At 45.2% G+C, this 14,661-nt stretch overlaps 1 protein-coding gene across 1 annotated transcript in view; it reads left to right on the forward strand.

The window, feature by feature from the left end:
- The first annotated feature begins 402 nt into the window (after positions 1-402).
- LOC136619962 (inter-alpha-trypsin inhibitor heavy chain H3-like) overlaps positions 403-14,661 on the forward strand; it is a 33,588-nt gene continuing 19,329 nt past the window's right edge. Inside the window, exons 1-9 of the mRNA XM_066594684.1 lie at positions 403-487; positions 1,352-1,518; positions 2,904-3,008; positions 4,164-4,326; positions 4,755-4,865; positions 4,938-5,066; positions 9,655-9,771; positions 10,701-10,869; positions 14,400-14,525. Coding sequence (XP_066450781.1) covers positions 407-487; positions 1,352-1,518; positions 2,904-3,008; positions 4,164-4,326; positions 4,755-4,865; positions 4,938-5,066; positions 9,655-9,771; positions 10,701-10,869; positions 14,400-14,525 — 1,168 coding nt within the window. The 5' untranslated portion in view covers positions 403-406. The remainder of the gene's footprint in view (positions 488-1,351; positions 1,519-2,903; positions 3,009-4,163; positions 4,327-4,754; positions 4,866-4,937; positions 5,067-9,654; positions 9,772-10,700; positions 10,870-14,399; positions 14,526-14,661) is intronic.

A 14,661-nucleotide genomic window follows, 5' to 3' on the forward strand; every position in this document is an offset into this window, starting at 1 on the left:
GTGTGAACGAGGCCTTAAGAAGCAAGTGGATAATGACAGACGCTGGAACATCAATGACCAGGTCACATGACAGAGCAGTCACTAATATCATGACTACATCTTAAGTGTGTTACATAATGGCTACATTTAATAACTAGCCCTAAAAGAAAAATAGATGTAGCAATTCATGTGTTTTGCAGCATAATGGTGGTTGTAGTTCCCGTATGTTACACCGACCAGGAGCCTTGGCAGCAGGAGCCGCTCAGACTGTGGGCAAACATTTGTGTGGCTGTTGTTTATCTCTAGGTTGCAGTTCGTGATTTTATTGGCGGCATCACCCGGCCCCATAGAGAGCCCCTGACACCGAGGGTCTAAGTCCAGTTATCCATTGCCTCACCGGCCACAACACAAGAGATACGCATTCGCCATGGAGCTTATTTGGCGCGGTTCTGTATTCATTGCTGTGATCCTGGTACTTTGTAGCGCAGGACTCTGTCATGGCGGTCCGGTGAGTACAGCGTCCACGCTTTTAAATGATGACGGACGTACTGTCTGCTCTACAATATAGAATAATACCGTCTTCTACTGTATGACAATGCGCAGTACAATTCACTTGGAAGGAGATAAACCCTTCTATGTGTAAAATGATGCAGTGTAAAGAATGGAGGTTTTTTTTTTAATGTCATGGTTACCTGTGTCTAGAGTTTCATCTATATGAATTCACAGAAATACTTCTAGTTTACACTGAATATACCAACACTAGGGCTTGTATTATTTAACATAACAGGGTTGGGACAGCAGACTCATCTCATTATAAGGGGGTGGAGCTAGCAGACTCATCTCATTATAAGGGGGTGGAGCTAGCAGACTCATCTCATTATAAGAGGGTGGGATCAACCACACAGAATCCACCATTCACAATAGGTGATGGTTACAGGTCACTGAGCATGCTCAGAACACTCACAGAAGGCTATATGTGATGGTCACAGCTCTCCTCCTCCCCTCCCTGCACAGAACACAGTATCCCTAACACACTCCTATTAGTGCTTTCACACTAAACAGAATTATTCTACATTCTGCACCCAAATCCTCACTTTATTCCGCTCCTGCAAATTCCGCATTGTAGATTTTCACGCAGAATTGCAGGCCGATTTAGGGACGGAATTAGTCTAAATGTTATCCCTCTGAGGCTTGAATTTCGCACCTGGTGATATCCGCGCAGCGTACGTTTACTACAAAACCACACGATTAAATTCTGCAGCGGAAAACCTTTGTGACTTACCGAACCTGCGTTGCGTCCTGTGGACAATTCCGTGCCGTGAAAAAGGTCCTTTACGCCATTTCAATCCCTAACAATGTTCTGACGTTGCAGGCGGAGCCCTCGCTGCTCATCCACAACATGGACATTGACTGCAAAGTAACATTGCGTTTCGCTCGCACCTTGATAGTGGCTGAAATTGAGAACCGGTTGAACTCATCACATGAAGCTGTGTTTGATGTAGAACTTCCCAAAACGGCGTTTATAACCAACTTCAGCATGTGAGTCCGTGTTTACGACATTTTGGAGTCCTGTAATGATTATAGATGTGTATCGGGGACCGCTCACCATTTGATTAGTGATCTGGCTGCTGCGGTAACGTACGTCAGAAATACGGAAGTGCATTCTATTATCTGTAATGTATTTACATGTGGGATTTTTCTCTATTTGTGCGGAACAAACTTGTCCACTATTTCCTATGGGCAACTTTAAAAAAAAAAATCGCATCGCATTCGCACGCACTTGCGACTTTCATGCGAGTGTAATGAGATTTTTACATTTCCCCATTGAACCAGCATGCTATTTTCACGTATGTGGCAATTGCATATACCTCTACGAATACATTTTTCTCGAAAAACGCATCGCTTTGGCAGAAATATCACATATTTGCAAACACGATATTGGTCCACGTTTCTCAGATATGGCGCTACATGTGCATACAGCCTGAGACAAATTTACAAGGGGAGCGCGATATCGGCCCGAGAAACTCAATAAAAAACTCCTCGCATCGCTTCTGTGAAATTGCGTTCCCCAGAAGCATGTTTCACGCACTTTAGAGGATCGCAAGTGTTTCACAAATGCGAGTGCATGCAATGTATTTAAAGGTGCCTTTGAAAACAATGGGGAAGGCGTTCTGAAAGAATGCCAAAAAATAGGGCATGCTGAATAAGTCCATTCAAAAGAATAAAGTTCATATTAGTGCGAGTTTTGTGCGTCTCGCAATACTTCCCGTATGAATGTAGCCATAGGGTGTATTTACAGGGGCAATTTTATCTTTTGTGCATTGCAACCCACACAGATATAGAATCCATTACTTGCACTGGGTCTACGTACCGTACATGTGCCATTGTTTCTTCTCTGCCGTATGTCCTATTTTTGGGCGATATTGCCCATTATTTCCTATGGGAGGCAAAAATCCCATCAGTATCTCGTGCCACGCGGAGTGCCATGTGATGCAGTGCGATTCTGCAATTAAGAGTGCTGGGACAACATGCACTTTTTTCATACACATGAAACTCGCATGGACAGCGATGTGTTGTTCTCACTACAAACATAGTCGTTGCAGAAAAACCACATCTTTGTAAGTGCGATATCGCTCGGAGTTTCTCGGACTGGTGTCGCGCTCACCCATGTAAATGTGGCTTTGGAGTGTTTATGGGAATTTTAAATCTAGCATTCACACAATGTGGCAGTACATCGTGCGGTTTTGATGACTAGCGCGTCCTATATGTTACGGTTTGGGCACTTTTACCCACATTAGTTTATTTAACAGTGTAAGAACCGCGATCATGTGATCACACAACATAGCTTCCCATTGAGCTGCTATAGTAGTAAATTCTGGGATCCAAATGGTTAATATAAAATGTCATCTATTTCCATTATGAAGGACCATCGATGGAGAGACGACCGTCGGTGCAGTGAAGAAGAAGGCCGAAGCAGACGAGCAGTACGGAACAGCCGTGTCCAAGGGCCAAAACGCTGGACTGGTTCAGTACGTGTCACCTCTATAGTGTGTAACCAGTGGCTCAAGAAAAGAGTCACTTAAAGAGATAATGGCATGATGTCACATGCTGTGCAATGGAATGTTGTATATTACTCCCTGGTATCAGCCAGTTCAGACTATGGTGAGCTATAAGGCTGACTCCACATAAACGGCCAGATTTACATGCGGGAGCCACAGTGGAATCTGACCCTGTGCCCGGCCGGCGACCCTGCGTACCTGTCATTTCTCTGTACTACGGATGACTGTGGAGAGCCGCCGTCAGACTTGCACAGTAAAGATTTTAAAGAAAATGTTTATTTTTCCTGTGCCGTCGCTAGGCGATGATGCGGGTACCCACAATCTTTCTGCAATGTCAATTGTGGAGGGGGCCGGGGTCGGACTGCTTCCGTTGACTTCAATTGAAGTCGTTCATTCGGACACCACACAAAGTAGAGCATGCTGTGATTTTTCTCCTCCAGGAAGAAGCATTTTCCCACAGCATGCAATGAATGGTCTGGGCTGCAGATCCGCGTTGCAATTCCGCAATGCAAATCTGTTTGTGTGCAGGTGGCCTAATTGTCGTCTAATTCAATACAAGGAGTGACAGGTAGTGCAGAATCCTGCAGGCTTCCCACGATCACTACTTTATATCACGTCTCCAGTACTGAGAGCCTTCTATATGTAACTGATATCAGCCGCTCCTCTTATAACTCTCCAATACTGATATAGCCTCCAGAGACATCATATATGTGACTGATATCAGCCGCTCCTCTTATAACACTCCAATACTGAAATAATATCCAGAGCCGTCATATATGTGACTAACGTTCAAGTACGGAAATAACCTCCAGAAACATCATATATGTGACTGCTATAAGAGGAGGGTCTGATAATCTAGTACTGATATAACCTCTGGAGACATCATATATGTGACTGATATCAGCCGCACCTCTTATAACACTCCAATACTGATATAACCTCCAGAGACATTATATATGTGACTGATATCAGCTACTCCTCTTATAACGTTCCCGTACTGATGTAACCTCCAGAGACATCGTATATGTGACTGATATCAGCGGCTCCTCTTATAACGCTCCAGTACTGATATAACCTCTAGAGACACATATGTCTGTGTGATTCTTCTCATTCGTTATCCTGTAGATCTATTGGACAGAAAATGGAGAACTTTAGAATTTCAGTGAATGTTGGCGCTCGGGCGGCAGTGATATTTAGACTGACGTATGAGGAATTGCTGAAGAGATACCACGGAACGTACCAGCTGCAGCTGAAGGTGAAACCCAAGCAGCTGGTAGAACACTTCCAGGTGAGAGCGTAGAACATAACCTATCCCCCTGACATCCTCTGTGCTGCATTTACATGGGTGACAAAATCAAGAAAATGCATGTATGTGAAGCCCATGCTTCCCAATAGGTTCCTTCACATTAGCGATGTTTTCTCTGATTCTATCTTGCGAGAGAAAACAAATCACGCCATTGCCGCGATTTGCGATATTTTGTTGTTTTGTAGCCCATATTTCCCTATGGAGCCCTCGGTTTTGTTGCATCGCATCGCATGAAATCACGGTTTTCATGTGATGCAATGCGACTTTAACATTAGAAAGTCGTATTCCCTTCCTCGCAAAAACATTGTGGTAAAATTGCGCTAGAAAATTGTGAGCGGCCGCGATGTTTTCGCGAGAAAGCGCAGCGATATTCTTTCATCATGTCACACCGTTCTTTCCTTGCTTTATAGATTACAGTGGACATTGTAGAACTACAAAGCATCAGCTTTGTGAACGCGATTGGCGGTTTCATGACAAATGAGCTGATGGACACGGTTCACATCAATCACAATGGGAACAAGGTGACGTGTTTGTCGTCTGGTTGCGCTGGTGGCTGAGAGGCGATTCAGTGGTTAACAGTCTTTATATTACAGGCACGTATTGTGTTCAGACCGACACTGGAGCAGCAGCGCAAATGTCCGATGTGCACAGAGACGCTTCTGGATGGCGACTTTGTCGTAAAGTACGATGTCAACCGAGAGGCGACAGCTGGGAATATACAGGTGACTGGTGAGCCGACCCTGCTGGGAGAATCTCAAAGGGGTCGTAATAAGGCTCTCCACAGGATAGGGGTTAACTTGCTGATCGGTGGGGATCTCACGGCTGACAAACAGCACCCCTGTGTGCTGAGACCCCCACGATCTTGAGATTGGGGGTTCCTGTCTCCCTCATCCTCACTGCAGGGTTACTGCACCCCCACAGTGAGGAGGAAACTGAATGGAGCGCTGGTGGTCCAAGCTAGCTCTCCATTTACTTTTAATGGGACTGAGCGGCTCCTGCGGTTGTATTTCTGTCTGCTCCGTTACAATGACTGGAGTGCCGACCCCCATAGTGACGGGCACACAAGAGTCCTGTTTGTCAGCAATGAGACCCCCACCGATCCCCTATCATGTGGATATCCTGTGGAGGCGGGAGAACTTGCAATCTTGGTACAACTCCTTTAACCCCTTCAGTGGTAGGTTTATTATTACTTTATATTGGCAGGGAAATCTCTGGGGCTTGCTGCACTAAGTATGCAGTAAAAACCCCGGGAGATTTCAGATGACAGCTCAGTGCTCTGCACATTTTAGCACTAGAGCTGTCCACAGAAATCTTTCAGGGTTTAACTGCATGGTCAGTGCAGCAAGCCCCGGAGATTTTCCGGGGCGTGCCACTAAAGGGGTTAAGTGGCAGATCTGCGTTGGGAGTTTTGTGCAGCAGATCTGCCACATAATCAGAGACTGAGCCTTAGAATTCTGCTGCCCATTTCCATGCAGATTAAGCCCCGTTCAGTACAGCAAATCCATATGTGGTCACCTGATGTGGTTTCCGCTCAGAAAGCACCTCAAGAGTTGACACGTCAGTTCTTTTCTTTGACGTAAATTTCAGAATCCGTGCGTGGAGAGAACAGTCCCGTATGAACTGCAGCCCAGATCCCCATGGAGTACAACGGGCTGCTAGAAAGATGCAGATTCCTGGGCGTCCCTAGAAACTCCATATGAATAAGGCCTAAAATACTGTGGATTTTCCATCGCCGGTTCAGCTGTGGAAAGTCTTCAACATTTCTGTTATATGTGAACATACCTTTACACCCCTTTCATACAGGCGTATTTGCCCTTACAGGATTTGCGCAAGCAATACGCAGAGAATACAACCCATTGATTCCAATGGCTTCGCTCACACGCACATTTCCTACACAATTCGGTTGCACAAAAAATAAATAAAAAATCACAGCATGCTCTATTTTCCTGCGCATTTGCGCACCAAAAGTCCCCATAGAAGTCAATTGGAATACACAAATGCATGCAAAGTATGCTAGGAGATGCGTGCAACACTGCGTAATTGTACAGGAAAAAGAAGACGTCCGGAACTTATTAGACTAATTAGCTGTTTCAATCGGTGTGTCTTTGTTTGCTGCGTGCAAATGAACATGCCCTGTGGGCGCAAATGGTATAGTAAAATACGCCGATGCGTGCGCAAAAAGGCTTCATTCATTCTGCAAATACGGATATGCTCAGGTGCGCTCAAATATGCCTGCATGGAGGGGGCTTAGGTTATTTTCGCACTTTAGAATTCGCAATGGGCTAATTTCACATGGGTGAGCGCAATGTTTGGCCAATATCGGGCTCGGGAACTTGCGATTTCCCCACAGATGCAGGGCATTTTTGTGTCAAGAACAATTTAAAGTCCTGAAACTAATTGGCCATTGCATTGGCTGAGATCATCGTTGCGCATTTTTTGCGCACTCAAGAAGGGCACTAAAAAAACGCAGTTGCGGAAGCAAATACGCAATACCCGATGGGCAAAATCTGGCCTTAGCTTGGCTTCCCATGGGCGTAAGTGTGTGTACTTTACTGCAGTTTTTGCGCATGAATGCCCTGTGTATTTCCATGTGCCAAAATACACGCAAGCATGCTCCCATTGATTTCACTGGTTAGTTAAGCTTAATTAGTTTTATATCTGCCTTTTTTGTGTGCAATCCGCATGAAAAAAGGATTTGCAGCTTTTTTTTGTGCAACCGAAATGCAGATGTAAAAAACACAAGTGACTGTACCTATTGAAATCAACGAGTTCTATTCAATGTGTATTGCACGCGTAATATGCAGGCAAATGCGTTCTTGTGAATAAGCCCTTAAAAACCACGTCAAGCACTGTGTCACTTCTCTGCCGTTTTTGTCGTGAATCCACACTTTAAATTTGCAGTGTCAATGGGCAAAATCCATTTCCCTAATTCTGATGCAGAAAATCATGTTTCTGCATTTGGAATTCTGCATGCGGATTTCTGCTGCAGCTTTTAATGCATTTTTTAGAAAATTCTTCAGTGAATTTGCCAGTTTTAGGACGAAGTTCTGTCCCAGGACTGGTTGGGGGATATATATTACCTGCAGTTGTTCTTCTCTGCTGTCCCTCCAATCCACCATTTCTGGGCTCTGTTTTCCACTGTTCAAGATGGTCATTGCAACTACTTAATGCGTACTGCTGTTTGATTGGACAGTACTGATCACATGAAAAGTCCTGGCTAATCAGAGAGCAGATAGTATCAATGCACTGTGGGGATTAGGTAGTCTGAAGATTGTGTTGGCCATCTTGAAAGGCCAAAGACAGGACCCGGAGTCAATGGATTGGAGGGGCAGCAGAGAAGAACAACTGCAGGAAATATTTCCTTGCCCCCTCTGGTCCTGGGACAGAATTTTGTCGCGATTTGTCCTTTGTAGAGAAGATCTAATATTTGCAAGATAAAGATATCAAATTTCTCTGATAGATTGCTGCAATGTATCAGTGCAGGTAACATGTATCAGTGTGGAGTCCAGGATGTTACAATGTATCAGTGCAGGTAACATGTATCAGTGTGGAGTCCGGGATGTTACAATGTATCAGTGCAGGTAACATGTATCAGTGTGCAGTCCGGGATGTTACAATGTATCAGTGCAGGTAACACGTATCAGTGTGGAGTCCGGGATGTTACAATGTATCAGTGCAGGTAACATGTATCAGTGTGGAGTCCGGGATGTTACAATGTATCAGTGCAGGTAACATGTATCAGTGTGGAGTCCGGGATGTTACAATGTATCAGTGCAGGTAACATGTATCAGTCTGTAGTCCGGGATGTTACAATGTATCAGTGCAGGTAACATGTATCAGTGTGGAGTCCGGGATGTTACAATGTATCAGTGCAGGTAACATGTATCAGTCTGTAGTCTGGGATGTTACAATGTATCAGTGCAGGTAACATCAATCAGTGTGGAGTCCGGGATGTTACAATGTATCAGTGCAGGTAACATGTATCAGTGTGGAGTCCGGGATGTTACAATGTATCAGTGCAGGAAACATGTATCAGTGTGGAGTCCGGGATGTTACAATGTATCAGTGCAGGTAACATGTATCAGTCTGTAGTCCGGGATGTTACAATGTATCAGTGCAGGTAACATCAATCAGTGTGGAGTCCGGGATGTTACAATGTATCAGTGCAGGTAACATGTATCAGTGTGGAGTCCGGGATGTTACAATGTATCAGTGCAGGTAACATGTATCAGTGTGGAGTCCGGGATGTTACAATGTATCAGTGCAGGTAACATGTATCAGTGTGGAGTCCAGGATGTTACAATGTATCAGTGCAGGTAACATGTATCAGTCTGGAGTCCAGGATGTTACAATGTATCAGTGCAGGTAACATGTATCAGTGTGGAGTCCAGGATGTTGCAATGTATCAGTGCAGGTAACATGTATCAGTGTGGAGTCCGGGATGTTACAATGTATCAGTGCAGGTAACATGTATCAGTGTGGAGTCCGGGATGTTACAGTGTATCAGTGCAGGTAACATGTATCAGTGTGGAGTCCGGGATGTTACAATGTATCAGTGCAGGTAACATGTATCAGTGTGGGGTCCGGGATGTTACAATGTATCAGTGTAGGTAACATGTATCAGTATAGAGTCCGGGATGTTACAATGTATCAGTGCAGGTAACATGTATCAGTGTGGAGTCCAGGATGTTACAATGTATCAGTGCAGGTAACATGTATCAGTGTGGGGTCCGGGATGTTACAATGTATCAGTGTAGGTAACATGTATCAGTATAGAGTCCGGGATGTTACAATGTATCAGTGCAGGTAACATGTATCAGTGTGGAGTCCAGGATGTTACAATGTATCAGTGCAGGTAACATGTATCAGTGTGGAGTCCAGGATGTTACAATGTATCAGTGCAGGTAACATGTATCAGTGTGGAGTCCGGGATGTTACAATGTATCAGTGCAGGTAACATGTATCAGTGTGGAGTCCGGGATGTTACAGTGTATCAGTGCAGGTAACATGTATCAGTGTGGAGTCCGGGATGTTACAATGTATCAGTGCAGGTAAGATGTATCAGTTTGCCGTCCAGAAGATTGTCTACACTGGATACAATTGTAACAAGTTGTGGAAACTATTAGATATGTACAGGTTTTCAGCCTAAATTATGTTCCCTTTCACTGACAGCAAGAAAATATCTTTAAAATGGTGAAAAATTAAAAGAGAAAAGTGTATTAGAAAGCTGCAGAACCTTTTTAGTGACTGTAGAAGCTGATCTCTGTAGTCACATCTCTAACGCACAGTGATAACATCTCTCATCCGCAGATCGTCAATGGGTATTTTGTGCATTACTTTGCTCCCAGCACCCTTGAGAGGGTCCCCAAAAACGTAGTGTTTGTTATTGACGCCAGTCAGTCCATGGCCGGTTCCAAGATAAAGCAGGTAAGTTTCTCTGTCAGCTTAGGCTGATATCTGCCAAGTCCAAAGCATAGCTAGGGAAAAAAGGGGTCAGGCGGGGCATGTGTCCTGGGTGCAATCACCAGTCTAGTAAATTAAGCCCCCCTACAGTTTACCTAGAACAAAGCTGGTTCTGCAGGAAAAGGACATTACAGTTTTAGACAAACTGAGTTTGTTCTAATTCAAACGACTGGATCTTCGGGTCTATCAGTGCTACCGGCATTCTTTTGGTATCCTTTTTAAAACTGGGATTTTTGACGCATGTATATAGCGCTTATAGATTTGGAGCTACAGCCATTTGGTGTGCGGTCGTGCATAATGAATTTGCAACTGTCATGTCTGGTGCAGAGAGGGATGGGGAGGTGGGGGCTCCCTGCACCTGGAAGTGAAGACTAAAGTTTCGGTGGGGGTTAGGAGGGGGAATGATCTAGAACAGATAAGGCCGAGCTCACATGAGAGTAAGATTATGGCGCATTACGTGGTAATTCTCAGGCAATCGAATACATTGCCTTGTGCTGTTTCGCTCACATTTACGTGTCTCCGTTGCGTAATACATGAGCACAAAAAAAGAACGTAGCATGTTCTATTTTACCATACATGTGAGAGAGCCTATTGTTCTCTATGGGCGTGTAATCAATGCCACCCATACGCAATTACATTGGGAAATTGAAGCAAAAAAACCCAACGGGAATACTGCACATGATAACGTGCGTGAGATACACTGTCATATGCAGTACAATATCACTGCCATACATGGCGATAGGCCGGCTCGCCACAGGCTCCACAGTTGTAAAACCCTACATGACTCACGTAGGGCTTTACGCTTACGGACGTGTGACCTCGGTCTAATAAATGTCTGTTCTTTGTGTATGTTACACGGAAAATAACACGCACCTGTGTCGTTCTCACCGCAGATGTACGAGGCCTTCATAAAAATCCTGTCGGACCTTCCTGATGAAGATCATTTTGGCATATTGAAGTTCAGCGGCCGCGTCGTGAAATGGACTGACGCTCTTGTGAAAGCAACGCCTGACAATATACAAAGTGCGAAGGAATTTGTGAGCAATATCATGGCTCAAGGAGGTGAGTAGTTTGGCAGGAATGGCGCAGCAGGCTACAAAGAACTGCGGCTAAACCCGCGGTCAGAGAGTGGGGTCCATGTAGTAAAAGTAGGACAGAGGAAACGTCCATAATGAGGGCTGTCACAATATTATGGTATCCTCTGACAAAGACCTGATTGTAGGGACCCTCTCCTGGGTCACGGCACCCACTAAAATCACTGCTCCTCTGCAGCAGCTCCTGGCTCTCACTTTGGCCAGTTTCACGTGTGCCTCTTGTCACACATCCGTAAAACAAGGCACATTCAAGTGCTAAGGTCTCAAAATGTTTTCACATTGGACACATTTCAGAAGACGCTGGCATTCTTCGGGGATGTGCGAGATAGATTGCAGCATCATCTGGTGCACAAAACTCACGTAAGAGCGGCTCTAGAAGAGTTGTCAAAATGTTAAATAGCGACATTCATGTTCCAAGAACAGAGTATAATCATCCGTTTTCTTCACTTGTGTAGAATGACACCCATTGACATTCATTGGTGAAGGCGTCATTGATGTGAAAAATGTATATTTGTGGGTGCGACAGTTCTAAAAAGGCCAAACGTTGTGTAAGAACGAACCAAGGACGCCTCAGCCACGCACCACTAGTCCGACAACATAAATGTGTGAGTGCAGCAAGTGGTTACGCGAGCGCAGCCTTGTGATCATCGGTCAGTATTCGTGGCATCCACTTGGAGGAAACCTTCCACATCCTCAGATCTTCATGTTGGAGGGTGTTCATAGATCCTACAGAAATGCCGACTTTGCAGGTAACCTCTTCCACTGTCAGCGGTCCTCTGTAACCACTTGCTCCACTCACACAATAATGTTGTCGGACCGGTGGTGTGTGGCTGAGGAGTCCTTGGTTCGTTCTTACACAATGTTTCAAGGTGATTTCGAACCAATGAGGACAGCATGAATGGTGCCTTCATTCCATCCATTGTCACAATGGATGAGACATGGATGAAGAACGTTCTTCATGGTCGCACTTTTTCCAGTTGTGCTGCTCTTGCTTCAGCGATTTTCCAGTGGGCAAAACAGACCCCATAGAAGCATTGGCAGCGGCCATTCAATTAAAGCATCAATGTTGTGAAAGTGTGTAGGTTAGGAATAGAGATGAGCGCTTGCTCGAGCGAGTAGTGCCTTATTCGAGTACCTGCCCGCTCGTCTCTAAAGATTCGGGTGCCGGCGGGGGGCAGTGAGCGGCGGGGGCGAGCAGGGATGAACGGAGGGGAGATCTCTCTCTCCCTCTCTCTCCCCCGCTCCCCCCTGCTCACTGCCACAACTCACCTGTCACCCACGCCGGCAGCCGAATCTTTAGAGACGAGCGGGCAGGTACTCGAATAAGGCACTACTCGCTCCAGTAGTTTGCCTTATCAAGTATGTTAGAAAAAAGATTGTGCTGAGAAGTGACAATACTGGGGTGAATAGGCTTTCAGAATAAAATTAGGAGACCTTAGATCCTGACTGCACCCCGTATTGACGGTAATCCAGACATGTTACAGGTGACATTGTAACCGTACAGCTGCAATCAAAATGATTCAACCCCCATTGCAAATTAGATTTATTTTCCAGCTGTGAACTGCTTCCAGCGGTATCTCAATCAGCGCTTCTGCTATGCTTCACACGGGCGTATTAGCACACAATTCGCAGAGAATAGAACCTCTTGATTTCAATGGGTTTGTTCGCATGTACGTATTTTTCCTGTGTATTTCAGTTGCGTAAAAAAAAAACCGCAGCATGCTCTATTTTCGCACCAAAAGTCTCCATGGACGTCAATGAGGATGCGCGACTCCGTGCGCAATATACTAGGAGATGCACGATGCGCTGCGTAATTGCGCATAGCATTATTGCGATTGCTAGAAATCATATGCCATAGCAGACCTGGATGCCAGGCAATGGCATCTGATTGCTATGCAACCTATCGGCTGTTGTCTGATGACATCATAGAGGTAGCGTGTGGACCGATGACATCATAGAGGTAGCGTGTGGACCGATGACATCATAGAGGTAGTGTGTGGATCGATATGGCACTTGCAAACCTGCAATTTTTTTGTGAGAGTATGATTCATTTCACAAGAAAAATGCATCACATCTCTGTAGTTGTGATTTTTTTTTTTTCTGTGCATGAATATCCGATGTTGTTCCAACAGTAAAAAGAGAAAAGTGCATTGCGCTCACATTAAACTCACATTAGTTGTTTTGAACTAGTTAAAGGACATTTGTCCACAATTTTTTGTGCTATAAGCTGAATGTATGATGTTAGGTGGAATCCATTGTGGCAAGTTTGGGTTACTTGCCCGGGATCTCCTGCTTATTTTCCCCTGCCCAGGGGTGGCAGCACCGCAATGATGTCCAGTAATAGGTTCCTCCAGCGTTTATTTCAGCATAGGTATTCAGTTTACAAACAGTGCAGTATATCATATGCAACATGCAACTGCACACTGTTGTCCACCACAGTGCTCACAGCAACGCACACCGCTTCTTCCAGCGGACCTTCCAGGAAGGTGACTTTGCCCCGACAGGCGATGAGCGAGGGGCCGACTACCCCCTGTCCACTCTGTGCTTCCAGGTCCCTCACAGACCGGCACCAGGTCTACATAGACCTCAGGCCCCACAGGCCTCAATGGACCTAAGCTCCACAGGCTTCAAGGACCTTGAGTTTGTGAGGAAGGGGAAATTTAAACTCTGTAGCTGCACCCTTGCAGGTGCAGGTTAACTAAATCAAACACAGTGACTGTGCTCAGAGGCCCTCTACAGGCCACTCTTGCTACTGCACTGTCACACCATGTATACCTTTTTTTTCTGTCCTGCATGACTGTTTAGCATCCGGATATTAGCCTTTATGTGTTTCTCATGCCATATATAATATGGCTTTGCCCTGTCCAATGGGTGATCCACTGCTGACTTCAGTCTGCGTTCTCTTCCTCCTCATGGTTTGAAAACCACCCTCCACCATCCTTGGTGACGTCTCCAGCTCCGCCCGCTGAAGACGTCATGTCTTCCACCATCACTGGTCATTAAAACAGAGCAGAGAACACTGATTTTTAGGGTCCCGTGTCCCTACAGAGGGTCCCCAGAACTCTTTTATGTTATGTGGTCTCCTAGCAACCTGTGACCTGTCCACCTACAAACCTGCGCCCATCCATAATGGAATTATGGATGCCCTGCAATTTGAATGCTTCCATAGAGATCAATGGAGCCTGCCCGCACTGAATCCGTGCTAAAATAGAACATGCTGCGTTTTTTTTTTCCGCTGGTGGAAATCAAAATTCTCATCCGCACGTCCACTTGAGGCTGCGGAAGATAATACTTTCCAATCGGCGAACATTACAGCGGATCGTCCGCACAGGTGCTGATCGTACATTCCGCAATTCAAATCCATTCATGTGCAGGCGGCCTAGTTGTAGTTTACAGTAAAATCAGGAGAGATGAAGGAACAGCTCAGAGCAGATCACTAATGTGTTTTCTTCACTCACTTCAGTGTCACAATATAATCCGTATATTTCCGTGTTGTAGGAACTAATATAAATTCGGCTTTATTATCTGCCGCCGAGATGCTGAAACACGGACAAGAAGCTGAAATATTACCTCAAATCAGCGCCTCATCTATAATATTCCTCTCTGATGGAGAACCAACGATTGGTATGTAGAGCCAGGATTATACTGGGATTAGAGATGGGTATTCAAGGGTTAATAATTATGGTCATCGAAAACTACTGACAAGGGTATTAAAAAGGATAGGCGTCGATAGGGTAGTGATATATTCAATTATATCTAG

Source organism: Eleutherodactylus coqui, chromosome 3 (genome assembly GCF_035609145.1).
Source record: "Eleutherodactylus coqui strain aEleCoq1 chromosome 3, aEleCoq1.hap1, whole genome shotgun sequence".
NCBI lineage: Eukaryota > Metazoa > Chordata > Amphibia > Anura > Eleutherodactylidae > Eleutherodactylus > Eleutherodactylus coqui.